This window comes from Amphiprion ocellaris, chromosome 12 (genome assembly GCF_022539595.1).
Source record: "Amphiprion ocellaris isolate individual 3 ecotype Okinawa chromosome 12, ASM2253959v1, whole genome shotgun sequence".
NCBI classification, from domain to species: Eukaryota; Metazoa; Chordata; class Actinopteri; family Pomacentridae; genus Amphiprion; species Amphiprion ocellaris.
Genome location: NC_072777.1, coordinates 4,202,756 through 4,218,076, shown reverse-complemented (window position 1 = coordinate 4,218,076; position 15,321 = coordinate 4,202,756). Strand labels below are relative to the sequence as shown.

Here is a 15,321-nt window from a genome sequence, read left to right as displayed (position 1 = left end):
AACACCTAAGAACTTTTTAAATTTTTTTCATTTTTACTAAATAAACTAAACGAAACAAAGTTGTAAATTTTCTCAGTTACAGAAAAACTGAAGGAGTAATAAAATAAAATAAAACTTGCTAAACCGAAAAACAAAATATACAAACAAAAATAAAAAATTAACCGTGAATAACACTAACGGCTAGCAGCTAATGGCTAACGTAATCATACAATTCTGCAATTTCATTTAGCAGATGCTTTAATCCAAACCGACGTACATCTGAGAATAGATACAATAATATTAAAATAATGACAATATCGAAAATGTAATCATAATATTCGAAATTACTTTTAAAATATCACCAATGTACTACTACTACTACTAATTGTAATAATAATAATAATAATAATAATAATAATAATAATAATAATAATAATAATAATAATAATAATAATAATAATAATAATAATAATAATAATAATAATACATGTTTCTGTAATAAATAATAAAAACTGCCCTGTTGATTAGTGCTCTGACCACTGGTGGCAGCTACATATGTTTCCTGACCATAGACTGTTTTGCTGACAGTTGAAAGGGAGTTACCCTTAACTTATTTCTTATGCTTCAGTCGACCTCTGCTGGGCTTAAGGTGCCATTACATTTTAATTTCAAAGACCACATTTGATATGTGTGGATACAAAACCTCATCTGTCGTGCTACGTGTTACTGCAACTAAACCCCATTTTCACCATAAATCAGCTGGGGTAGATTCCAGTCCCTCCATGACCCTACAGAGGATTAAGCGGTGTATAGATAATGGATGGATGGACAGTAGACCAAATAACAAAAACACTCATCTGTGTAATTTTTTATTTTTTTGTGCACAAAAACATTAAAAGAAATCCATTGTACTACAATTAGATACTAGCAGCCACTGGGCAGGTAGACACAATAGTAAATATGCAATGCAAATATAGTAAGATGATAAGATAAGATAAGATAAGATAAGATAAGATAAGATAAGATAAGATAAGATAAGATAAGATAAGATAAGATAAGATAAGATAAGATAAGATAAGATAAGATAAGATAAGATAAGATAAGATAAGATAAGATGAGGTGTGTGTGTGTGTGTGTGTGTGTGTGTGTGTGTGTGTGTGTGTGTGTGTGTGTGTGTGTGTGTGTGTGTGTGTGCAGCTGTAACTTTCCAGCTTGACCCGTCTGTATCCATCATGTATTGAACCCTCCAGAATCTGGGGTTAATGCTCTCCCTCTAATCAGGTCAACACAACTCATGCATTAATTACACAATAAATGGTTATTAATATCAATATTGTAATATTCATATGTGATATCAATTCAGTGTTCAGCTAGCAGTGCCTTAAAAAAATCCTAACAAAAATAAGAAATACAAAATTACAATAAGGCTAAAAAATTAAGACATACCAAAGTTTTATAAAGACAATGTGCAAGGCATGATTATTTTACATATGATATGCAGCATTTTGACATGATGAATATATATATATATATATATATATATATATATATATATATATATATATATATATATATATATATATATATATATATATATATATATATATATATATATATGTATATATATATATATGCACATATGTATATATGTATATGTTGAAAAGTTTGGGGTCATTTAATGTCCTTTTTCTTCGAAGAAAAGCAGTTTTTTTTCAATGAAGATAACAGTAAATGAGTCAGAAATCCAGTCTAGACATTGTTAATGTGGTACATGACTATTCTAGCTGGAAATTTTTAATGGAATATCTCCATAGAGGTACAGAGGAACATTTCCAGCAACCATCACTCCTGTGTTCTAATGCTACATTGTGTTAGCTAATGGTGTTGAAAGGCTAACTGACGATTAGAAAACTTTTGTACAATTATGTCAGCACATATATAAAAGTGTGAGTTTTCTTGGAAAACATAAAATTGTCTGGGGGACCCAAAAATTTTGAAAGGTAGTGTATATATATGGACATGTACAGGTATGGCATGAAGGACAATGTACCCATATTTCTGTTGTTTTAGTTAAAACGTTATTGAGCAAAAAAATAAAAATAAAAAACTGTTAGGATGATGTTATTGCACATGAAGTGCTGTAAGAGAACAGTGTTATATTTCATTAAATTGTTCCCATTCTTGTCGACATAGGGGGATTAAGTATTTGTTGCCACAACACACAACATTTGTACAACACAATGGAAACCATGAAACAATGAAGTACACAACACATTGGAAACCATCACAGACAGATGGAGAGTTGGGGTCAGAGACAAGTCACACATGTGCAACTCGGAGACTTAATGAGGTTATCGATGCTGCTTATGAATTTTGCCTGAAAGACTTGGAGAAGTTGGTGAACATTTTGGGGAACAGAATCATGTTGTCAGATATCTAGAGCAGCCTGTGACGATTTCTGTGCAGTGGCGGATATTCAGGTGTGAGTTGTTGTGCAGAAATACTGTAATGTGATGCTCAGAGAACGATCACATGACCACATTCCTGCAACATGAAACTGTTTGTGGCTTTAATCAAGCGTTTGATAGACGAGTGAGACAGAGAACATTTCTACTCCCTCCTCAGCACCTCTTCATTTATCAAACACCTGAGTCCGGCAGTTCATTGAGGGGCACAGAAAGGGGCAATGAGCTTGCAATTATATGACAAGAGTTTTGGCTGCGCTGACGAGCAGTCATGAGATTTGTACTCACATCAAAGACACTGAACCTGCAGATCTAGGGCTGAGTGTAAGCTCTGAAGAAACCCTTAAATTTGTAGTAAAAATTAGCCCAAAAATCTGAGAGCATGGAAAGGTTAGACTTAGACTTTATCAAGTCAGGAAATTAAGTTGTTACAGCAGCATGGATATTCAATAAAGGGGTAAACAATAAGACAACACAGAATATTAGGGTAGGGTATTGTGAAAGTAGAATAAAATAAGATAAAATTATAGAAAATATAAGAGAAAAAAATCAACAGAATTACACGAGCGCTGAAGAAATGTGCCAATGAACAGAATGTGCTACATGTGCAAATGACAGAAGTAGCTGCACACGAGTTTATAGATATAATGAATGATGTTTACAATGTAAAGTGTCCAGTATGTGAAGTGGTTTCAAGTCCTTTTGTGATCTAGGAGACAATGTATTGAATAGTCTTATTGCTGTGCGGAGGAATGACCTCCTGCACTGTTCCTTGTGGTATTTCCACAAGGGCAAATGACTGAGCACTTTTTTTGACTGTATCGCTTGAGTTCATCTCGCAGTGCAGGTGTGTTGTAGGAGGGGGGCGGGAGGTTTTGTGGGTGTTTTTTTTTTGTTGGCAACTCCACAGTCGCTGATTCTGAGCTCAGTTTGAAGTTTTCCAAGCTCACAGAGACACCATGTGCTCTCTGCCTCCCCTCCTGCCCCTGTTACTGGCCTGGGCAACAGTGGCGGGGGCAACGGACCCGACCTTGCCGTTCATGGAGTACCTGGACCGGGACCGGCTGGTGTGTCTGAAGTGGGGCTTTGATAATCTGCAAGGAAACATCACATTCCAGCTGGTAGTCAACTCGACGGGCTGGGTGGGCTTTGGCTTGAGTCCAAACGGAGGCATGAAGGGGTCAGACATCATCATAGGGGGACTTGGACCCAGTGGGAGCTACTTCACAGTAAGAGAGTAACCACACAAGCAGATGTTGGTTTTATCAATACATCAAAGAATTGATTTTACACATTTAAAGCTCATTTTAGTCTCGCTCCAAGTTTTTTCAACGAAATGTGAGCCCCATATGAGCAGCTTCAGCCTTGCTCCATATGTACAAGTACAGCTCAGCTTGGTAAAGACCTCCCTGAGGTGAAAGGGCTTTTCAGATTAAGTGTCGTCCGTTTTTACAGGCTTGCTTTCATGTTTTAATCTTTCTTTACTGTTTTATTTAAAGCTTTAGTTATGATTTTCTTGTATTCAGTTTATTGTTTTTCTTGCCCTCTTATCCACAGCTTTTTTCCTATAATGTGCACTTTTGTTAAATTTGATTTATTTATGTTGAAATCCTGTGTTTTGGTTGTAGTAGTTTTTTCTCTCTTTCTCCACTTTTTGCTCCTCTGATCTTTTCTGTTTCTGTTTGACTGGCTTCCTTCTGTAATACTGGTTTCCTGAGCATCCTCATTTTCTGCCTTGTGTGCTAAAGCACTTTGTAAACTCTGTATTTTATAGGCGTTTTCTTCTGTGTGAGTTTTTTGCCTGTTTGTCCTTTAGGATCTACATGCCACGGGGAATTCCATGCCTTTGGTGGATGATCAGCAGAACTACGCCCTCCTCTCTATGAGCGAAACAGATGGTCAAACCACCATGACCTTCCAGAGGTCCATTAAAGCCTGTGATGACAAAGACTTCCACATCACTGTAAGACGTTTTGTTTGCTTTTCTCTTCCTACCACAATCTACATTGTAATGTACATTTCAATACAAGCATCTTTAATGCAAAAGTATTCTTTAGTTTGAAACTGGTTTGTCCAGTAAAGTTTCACTGCAAGTTATTTGGTGAGAAATAATGTAAAAAGCTCCATAACATTTGATAATATACCAGATACTTTGGTGCCAGACTGGTTGACACTTTATACAGAACAAACATGCAAACATCCAAAAAAAAGGGAAACATTTTTGTAAGAACAGGACTTTTACTACAGGTTTATACCTTTTACATTTCAGATTTTCTTTATTGTTTTACACCATGGAGGTAAACCACAGGTTTGCTGTTCTTTGTATGTACTATTCTGGCTCATTATGCATCTTCGTTTTATTGTTTGCCCAGTTCTCATGTTTCCTGCTTATCGCCATCTGTTACGTGAGCTCTTTTGTTCTGTTTATAGGATTTAACTTCACAGCAGGTGGTTTTCAGATTTGAAGAGAAAGGCAACAACACAAAGAAATGCACGAGGTTATGATTACCTGAAATACTAGATGGTTGCTACGTTACTGTACTGAAAGATAAAGATTTTTCAGTTCACAAACACTGAAAGCTATGGTGACCTTCTTCACCCGATGAAAGGCTTTTCATGCTGTTGCTTTTGTGTTTATACTTCTTGACAATAACTTCCATTTCTCTAACAGGCTCAACCCATTAAACTAATCTATGCGTATGGGACAACAGATGAGATTAATTACCATGGGAACCGCAGAGGCACCAAGGAAGTGAACCTGCTCAACTATATGCCGAGGACCATCCCGACTGACTCCAACTATCTTATTGCTAAAGTGGACAACGTAAGAATAACAGTTGACAACAACTGAGGTCTGCTCAAGCTGTCGGTTCTTTTAAAACAGGCCTGAAAACCATATTGCTTACTGCAGCTTTCTCCTAGATGCCCAGTCTGTTTTCTTGTCTTTTAATGCACTTTTATGACCCTAATGTCTACTTTTGTGTTTTATTTCTATGATTTTAATGTACACTAACAATCGAAAGTTTGGACACACCTTCTCATTTAATGTTTTTTCTTTATTTTCATGACTATTTACATAGTAGATTCTCACTGAGGGCATCAAAACTATAAATGAACTCATGTGGATTTATGTAGTAAACAAAAAAGTGTGAAATAAGTCAAAATATGTTTTATATTTTTGATTTCTCAAAGGAGCCACCTTTTGCTTTGATTACTGCTTTGCACACTCTTGGCATTCTCTGGATGAGCTTCATGAGGTAGAACCTGAAATGGTTTTCACTTCACAGGTGTTCCTTGTCAAGGATAATTTGTGGAATTTCTTGCCTTCTTAATGGGGTTGGGACCATCAGTTGTGTTGTACAGAAGTCAGGTTGGTACACAGCTGACAGCCCTATTTGACAACTGTTAGAATCCATATTATGGCAAGAACCAATCAGCTAAGTAAAGAGAAACGACAGTCCATAATGACTTTAAGAACTGAAGGTCAGTCAGTCTGGAAAATTGCAAAAACTTTGAATGTATCTCTAAGTGCAGTCACAAAAACCATCAAGCTCTACGACCAAACTGGCTCACATGAGGACTGTTCCAAGAAAGGAAGACCAAGAGTCTCCTCTGCTGCTGAGGAGAAGTTCATCCGAGTCACCAGCCTCAGAAATGGAAAGTTAACAGCATCTCAGATTAGAACTCAGATAAATGCCACACAGAGTTCTAGTAGCAGACACATCTCTACATCAACTGTTCAGAGGAGACTGAACCAATCAGGCCTTTATGGTCAAATAGCTGCTAAGAAACCACTACTAAGGAAAGCAACAAGCAGAAGAGATTAGTTCGGACCCAGAAACACCAGGAATGGACATTAGACCAGTGGAAATCTGTGCTTTGGTCTGATAAGTCTAAATCTGAGATCTTTGATTCCACCCACCGTGTGTTTGTGCAACACAGAAAAGGTGAACGGATGATCTCTACATGCATGGTTCCCACCATGAAGCATGGAGGAGGAGGTGTGATGGTGTGGGTTGCTTTGCTGGTGACACTGTTGGGGATTTATTCCAAACTGAAGGCACACTAAACCAGCATGGCTTCCACAGCATCCTGCAGCGACATGCCATCCCATCCGGTTTGGATTTAGTTGGACAATCATTTATTTTCAACAGAACAATGACCCCAAACACACCTCCAGACTGTGTAAGGGCTATCTGACCAAGAAGGAGATGATGGAAGCCTGCATCAGATGACCTGGCCTCCACAGTCACCTGACCAACAAGGACCAACAAGTGCTCAGCATCTCTGGAACTCCTTCAAGACTGTTGGAAAACCATTTCAGGTTCTACCTCATGAAGCTCATCCAGAGAATGCCATGAGTGTGCAAAGCAGTAATCAAAGCAAAAGGTGGCTATTTTGAGGAATCTAAAATAGCAAACATGTCTTGACTTATTTCACACTTTTTTGTTTACTACACAATATGCATATATACATAATATAATATCCATATGTGTTCATTCATAGTTCTGATGCCTTGAGTGACAACCTACAATGTAAATAGTCATGAAAATAAAGAAAAACCATTAAATGAGAAGGTGTGACCAAACTTTTGACTGGTAGTGTATGTCTACCTTTAAATAATTTTTATGAACGTATTTCTTTGCCATTGTAAAGCACCTTGAACTACCTTGTGTATGAATTGTGTGACACAAATAATCTTGCCTTGCCAATTATTTGCAGTTCACTGTGCCTTCCACTTTAACCTACTATCACTGCAAGATCATGAAGTTTCCAAAATTAAATACGAAAATTCATATATATCAGGTAAGCGTCTTTACTTTATGTAAGCACAATAAATCAGTTTAATGCAGTTCTATTTTGATGAGATTCCAAGTTTCCAGGCTTCAGTCTGTAATCACTCATCTGTATAGAAGTGCACTTTCTGATATTTGCATGAATAGAATAAAGTAAAGATCTACCTGAAACCTAAAATGTACTAACCTAAAATCTCTCCTCCTCAGATTGAACCAGTGATTGAGAACCATGACCTCATTCACCACATGCTGTTGTACAAGTGCCCCCCCGATGTGACAGAGCCGTATGAAAACCAATGCTACGTGGGCGACATAGGAGACAACTGCTTTAATCCAGTGGCTTCATGGGGAATTGGAGGAGGGGTGAGGGAGAACCAAGTTTTCGTACTTCATTTTTGACTCAATAAATTCATTTTGTCTGTCTTTAGTGTACATCAGTGCACTTCTGCAAGTAGATCGCAATGCATGGAAGAAGTGTTTAGATGTTTTACTCACGTGAAAGTACCATAACAGCAATTTAAAAGTACTTCTTTCCAAGTTAAAGTCCTGCATGAAAAACCCTACTTAAATAATAATTCATTCGATTATTTATACTGAAGTGTTTGTGTTGTAGGTCCTCCAGGTGGCGCTAGTTTGAACTACTTTATATTCAGTTTTATAAACAGGGACAGCAGCTAAATCTGAGCTGATGAGATACTTAATGGAATTTCTCATAAGCAAATCTGTTTTCAGTTTTTATACCTAATCAGCTGAAGTGTGACCCGAATACACATCGCTGTATGTGAGACACTGGAGGTTTAATGTTTAGCAATGTGTTGTATTTTAAAGGCAAGTGTAAAATCTTCTTTTTTAAAGTAACTAAAGGTGTCCGATAAATTTAGCAGAGAGGAACATGAAATGTTTCCCTCTCAGATGTCATGAAGTGGAAGTACACAGTAGCATAAAATGGAAATACTCAAGTAAAATTCAAATAGTTGCTTTCCACCACTGGTTAATTCACAGTTCATTTTTGAAACCTCAGGTTTTTGAGTTTCCAGAAAATGCGGGTGTTCCTTTTGGAGGCGAGGACAATGATCCGTTCTATAGGCTGGAGATTCATTACAATAACCCAGAGATTAAAGCAGGTAAATATGGTATATATAGTAGTATACTGTATACATTCTTATACCTACATACACACTTCAAAGGCTTTAAATTGTGTTTATTAATTAAGAAATGAAATATGCACTGATGTGGTTTTATTTTTTTTTGCGGTTGTCGCTCTCTGTATAGGCATTACAGACAGCTCAGGACTAAGACTGCACTATTCAGCCCAACTCCGGCAGCATGATGTGGGCATTCTAACTACAGGAGTGCTGATCAGAAGTAACCTGCCGTACAACATCCCCCCAAAAACCTCTCAGTTCCGCACCTACGGCACTTGTGATACGTCACAATTTTCTGTGGTATACGGTTTTGCTATACGGATTCCAAACGGCAGAAGTAACATCATCTTCATTGTTTATGACCATATTCATGAAAGTCTTGATTTGTCGTCCACAGCATATGAATCCTGTGCCTGACATCAGTGTGTTTGCTGTGTTGTTGCACACTCACCTAGCAGGGAGGAAAGTCAGAGTTGGCCACTTCAGGTAGGAAAAATGGGCTGAGTAGAGTCTGCCAGCCCGAGGATTAAACAGCAAAATGAGAAATCAAAACTGTTCTTGTAAGTACACAGTAAGAAATCGCTTTAAACAGAGGTTTGACGGCTGCTACTGTATTCTTTCATAACCTCGTGTCTTCCGTAGAGGTGGGAAGCAGATAGACTTCTTGGGCTTGGATGAAAACTACAACTTTGAGTTGCAACAGACTGTTAATTTGGGGAATATCAAGACAATCAAGCCTGTAAGCTTTAATTGCATCAGTGCCAATTTATTTACATGATAAAGACAGAACAGTGTTTGGGTTCTTATGTTGCCAAATGACTTGCCTCCCCCTACAGGGCGATGAGATCGTAGTGGAGTGCACCTACAACACCACCGACCGAGATGGAATCACGAAGGTGGGTCAGTGCCCTACATGTCATTATAGTATCAGAAAGTATGATGCGCTTAAGTAAAATCTGAAAAAGATGGAAACAAATGAGTACTTACATAGTTTACACTGATCAGGCACAACATTATGACCACCTGCCTAATATTGTGTTGGTCAACCTTATGTGGTCAAAAATGCTCTGAAACATTGGGCCTGGACCAGAGGACCCTCGGGTGTTTTATGGGGTCTGGACCAAGATGGTGGCAGTGGATCCTCTGGGTGCTCTGGGTTGTGCAGTGGGCCCTCTGGGAGTCAAAATTGTTCCACTGTATCTTGTTGATGTTTGATCAGAATAGAGTCTCGGAAGTTTGGAGGTCAAATCAACATCTTGGGCAACTGTCATGTTTCCCAAGATGTTCCTGATTGTTTGATTTGCCAATCAAAAAGCTTAATTCTAGCCTTACTTAACCATTTCTTCAGCACTTTTGATGTGTTTGGAGTCATTGTCTTGTTGGAACCCTTCTGGCTGACGATTTTAGGTTATCCTGAAGAGTAATCCTCCTTCCTTCCTTCCATCATTATTTCATTTATTTTATGTAAAGCACCAATTCTACTGACACCAAAACAGTCCCAGAGCATAATACTGCCACCACCATGCTTGACAGTAGGTTTGATGCTCTTGGAGTTAAAGGCCTCATCTTGTCTCCTCCAAACATATTTCTGGGAATTGTCAACAAGTAGCTCAATTTTTGTTTCCTTCAGAAGACCTTTTCTTTGTCTATGTGATCAGTAGCAAACTTCAGTCAAGCCTTAAGATGCTGTTTCTGGAGAAAGGCTTCCTTCTTACACAGTAGATAATAGTGCGCCAGCAGCTTCTGATTAATTCAGATCTGCTTTTTAGGGATTCTTGGTTGGCCATCCTGACCAATTGTCTCCCAGCAGCAGTGATAGCTTGGGAGTTTTTTTGTTGATCGCAACAGTGACTCAACTGTACCATGCACTTCACATTTACAAACAATTGTTTGCACAGATGTTGTTGGGATGTGATGTGAAGCTGCTTTGAAATGGCTCCAAGTAACTTTCATGACTCACTCAAGTCAGTGATTTGCTTTTTCTGGTCTTTTTTGTGCTTCTCAGACACATGTATTTCAGTGTTTGCATCATAGAAAATTAAGAGTCATATGATTCACTGAAAACCACATGCCACTGCCATGATACACATGGTCTTCACAAATTTATGGAAACCGGTGTTCATCCACTCCGTAATGAATCCATCTGTAGAAATATCGGCGTTTATCTTGTATCTGTAACGTTTGCCATGCTTTGTATTTTCCCACTTGCAGATGGACTTAGCAACCACTGATGAGATGTGCGTGGCTTTCCTGTTCTATTACCCTGCAAACAACGTGACCTACTGCGGTAGCCGGCCAAATACTACATTTCTACCAACGATCAACGTCAATGACATGTAAGACTCGAACAGAAATGTTACGCAAAGGACTGTATTCCTTTGCGTAACATTTCTGTTGAGACTAACTAGTGCTGGTTTGGATGCGTACACTATGTACAGTATTGTTTTGTCATGCAGATGTATTGATATGCTTTTCTGAAGTGGTTTTATGCTAATTTCCAACAGAGCATCTGATGAGTATGAGACATTGTTAAAGAACCAACCTCAATTTCAGGTGGTCATTGATTACGCCGTAAGTATCATTGTGAAGTTTTTGATTGTGTCTTTTCTTTCTATTCAATCTGAACTCTAAAAATATTGTCTGGATATTTTAATTATTACAAGTTCTAATGAAATTATGTTCAAGCAACAGAGTACACTAAAACTAGGGGAATTAGCTTTTTCAGACCAGACTGAACCATCTGAAATAGTGCAGGCATGGAGGAGGGGACTTGAACTCACCATGAAGACAAATTAAAAAAACGAGCCATTTTCATGAAGTCACCTCAACTTCAATTTACTTTTCAATCAGCGAATGCAAAATTTCAAAATTTTAAATAACACACATTGTTAAGTTCATGCATTTACCCGTCTTGTAATGTCAACATAACCCATCAAAATAATGTGTGCAACTTAAATAACTTATCTAAATCAGTAAATTAGACTTTTTAAAGTCTTACAACCATGCATTTAATTAAGTAGTGTGAATTTGTCCCTTGAATTACTTCTTAAACTGCAGTAGAACCTTTCGTTGAGGAAATTTTTTAAAGGACGGTGGACTCCTTGGTCCACTATTGCTTCCATCAATGGTAGTTTAAAAACGTGTCCCATTTATAGATGATTAAATATTTGTTGATTGATTTCTTTTCCTCCAGTTTTAGACATACTGTGCTTCAACTATTAAACTTTAACAAATAACCAATCAATCAATGATTCAAGATGTATCTGAAAATTATTATTATATACATTTTTTGGCAACAGTCAGACACATTTTTGTGATTTTAAAATGCTACATTTTGTTAATTTTTTATGAGTTGCTGCTTTTTTGCAGGTCATCTGAAGTTCTTGGATTCATTCCTTTTGTTTCGATTTCTTTTCTTCTTTTGTTTCTTTATGTCAATGTATGGAATTTTTGTCTATTTGTATGCAACTTTAATGATTTATTTGACTTTATTAAACCTTAGATGCATAAGTGTCCCAGTAAGGTAATATTCTTGCAATATCTTTGTAATTAAAACTTTTTATCATTTCATTTTCCAGCTATTCCTCAAAAAACATTTTTGATAAGTTTGTTACCTTTGACACTTTTAAAGAAAATGTAATATTTGCATTACAACCCCAAGCTCTTTATCACTGATAATATCATACAAGAGGTGATGGATTACACAAACTTGAAGGGACGGAGAGCAGCAACAGCTGGAAGAAAAGAGAAAAATGTTAAAAAAAAATGGATATTGACATTTTTCTATTGCTGCTCTGTGTACTATTCTTATTTTTCAATCATCAGAATGTTCAAAATCTGTTATAAAGTGAAAAATGAACCTATTTCAAACATGAAATCATTCTTATGTGGACAAAACTATAATGCAAACAATAATGCAAATTGTTATTCCTAACCAAAATGACAAAAATGGCATAAAAACACATTGATTCTTTTACGGGTCATTTTTGACCCACTTATAGAAGAGTGTAGGGTCCAATCACTCGTGCATCTAAGGGGTAATATTCAGTCTTCAGCCATTATCACTGCATACATGTTGACAAAATCTTATTTTGTGTCTCGTGCTAGTATTCATATGTATTGTCAGTCTCAGAAAGACAATCTTTGATCATTTTCCTTAACAGTATCTGGATTTCAGTTGAAATCACTGACAACCAAGCATAATTTTCAGTATTTGTATCGTAACATAAAGTATTTTTATGTTTTAAACTCTTGTCTTTTTACAGAATAGACCATCAATTTTAAAAAACGTCACTCTAAGGCAGATGATGAAGACGCCCACCGTTGCTTGTCAGAAGTACAACGCGTCAAGTCGACTCTGCGCCTCCTGGATTGTGAACCGCGCAGTGATGTTGCTTTTATTCCTCTGGATTGCAGTAGTGTGACATGGTTGTACGAGCAACACATCCATATTCAGTCTTGGTCAAGGGAGACACGACTGATCTTAACTGCAACCTGTTCGACATATTCAACTTTACAGCTGATTTACTCTGGGTTTGTTGGGTCTTTATATTGCACATCTTTGCTTTGTGTTGTTAATTGTCTCTCATCACAATAGAGTCAGTCAAGTATAGACTAAATTTACAGTCTTTTAATTTAAATTCATCCTCCTCTATTTCATATCACGTTATGAGAATTTAAATTTACTAATGGTATTAAATATTCTACCATAAAGCCATAACTTTAATATTTTTGACTGAATTACTCCACGTTGATCATGTTGCACAATTATAGAGATGCTCCATACAATAACTGATGTTTAAATGATTTTCAGTATAAATATAAAACAAATATTTTTTATAGCCTAGTATTTAATCTGCCAGATTACACAAAAACTGTTGTTTTGTTATTATTTTCACATTTGAATCACTATAATGAGAATATAACAAGTAGTACTTACAACAGAAAACAATTAAACTCTAAACCAGCAGGTACCTAACGAGCACCATCCACCAACTCTATCTTACATTATATACTTCTCATGTAGTCTATGCATTTGCCATAATTATTAAGCTATGGCATCAGAACAAATACACTTATCTGTTTTTGGTATGTTTATTCTGCTCAATACTTGCACTGTAAGCCTAACTGTTGATTTTTACATGTGTAAGAGTTTACATATTAAATCAATAAAGATCATTCTCTTAATAAGAATATAAGCCTAAATTTATTCTTAATTATTGTTACATTTATTTGTATTGCACCTTATCATACATGGAGGTTCATCTAACTGCTTTACAAGGAAGGGGAAGAACAAAACGTGTGTAAGACAACAGGCACGAAAATTATATATAAATTAATTCCATCAAATAAATGAAAACAGTGCAAACTTATTGCACAAAACTTTTATAGAATAGAAAAAAATACTTGGAAAAACACAATCATTTTAAAAAACGTGAAAGATAAATTAGATATACATGAATGCGCAGAAAATTTGAATAAAAGCATTGGTTGTTTAGAACAAACTTTATGAAAATTTATAAATAAATTAGATGGAAGATGGAATTAAAATGGCTTCATTTGGGACAAATCTAAGTTCCAAGAGGAATATATATATAGGACAACATGAGGAGCATGTATAAGGCAGCAACACAAAAATTCTATTTAAATTGATTACATCAAATAAATGAAAACTTAAACGTATTGCACAATGGAAAAAAATACTCTGCAAAACACAAAAAATAATATAAAAAACACATGAAAGATAAAATTTTTTATACATACATACATACATACTATATATATATATATATATATATTATATATATATATATATATATATATATTGTATATATATATATAATATATATAACTATATATATATATAATATATATAATATATATATATAATATATATATATTATAATATATAACACATGAAAAGATAAAATTTTATATATACATACATACATTACATACATACATACATATATACTTATATATATAGTAAATATATATATATATACTGTATGTAATGTATGTATAAAAAAATTATTATCTTTCATGTGTTTTATATATATATATATATATATATATATATATATATATATATATATTATATATATATATATATAGTATATATATATATGACAGTTTAGGACAAACTTTATAAGATAAATTAGGTTAAAGATGGAATAAAAATGGCTTCATTTGGGACAAATCTAAGTTCAATGAGAAGGCAAACACATCACAGACTCTTCAGAGAGTAACAAGGATAGAATAGAATAGAATAGAATAGAATAGAATAGAATAGAATAGAATAGAATAGAATAGAATAGAATAGAATAGAATAGAATAGAATAGACACTATATTGTCTAACAGAACATACACTAGCGGGTGCCCATTTGAATGAAATTTTGATGCAAAATCTCACCATCAGACTGGTAAGACACAAAACTAAAATTATTCGAAATAGAGTGTAAACATATTTATGATATGTACATGTAAAACTATATATATGTACACCACCGTACAACATTTGGGGTCACTCAGACAATTTCATGTTTTCCATGAAAACTCACACTTTTATTCATGTGCTAACATAACTGCACAAGGGTTTTGGGCAGGAAATGGGCCTCTGTACCCCCCTATGTAGATATTCCATTAAAAATCAGCTGTTTTCACCTACAATAGTCATTTACCACATTAACAGTGTCTAGACTGGATTTCTGATTCATTTAATGTTAACTTCATTGAAAAAAAACTGAATGTTTATATTTATTTGCAAGCACAGGGATCTAACAATAATCCATTAATAAAATAATATATATAATGTCAGCATTTTCAATCAGGGAGGCCAGTCAGCCAGGCTTTTATCGCAGCAGTCCATTGTACAGTTTGAAACATGCAGTTCCACAGATTTTCCTCTGGGGGGCGCTCTAGCCTCTCTGTCCACA

The 15,321-nt window shown here is 35.6% G+C and overlaps 1 protein-coding gene across 1 annotated transcript; it reads left to right on the top strand.

Annotated features, from left to right (window-relative positions):
• Positions 1-3,360: 3,360 nt before the first annotated feature.
• On the top strand, positions 3,361-13,583 carry moxd1l (monooxygenase, DBH-like 1, like). The gene is made up of 13 exons (XM_023269761.3): positions 3,361-3,673; positions 4,261-4,407; positions 5,116-5,268; positions 7,167-7,250; positions 7,448-7,603; positions 8,262-8,364; positions 8,513-8,685; positions 8,783-8,871; positions 9,028-9,124; positions 9,222-9,281; positions 10,597-10,721; positions 10,890-10,956; positions 12,651-13,583. The coding sequence occupies exons 1-13, from the start codon at positions 3,404-3,406 to the stop codon at positions 12,807-12,809; spliced, it is 1,683 nt and encodes a 560-aa protein (XP_023125529.2). The 5' UTR covers positions 3,361-3,403; the 3' UTR covers positions 12,810-13,583.
• The last annotated feature ends 1,738 nt before the right edge of the window (positions 13,584-15,321 follow it).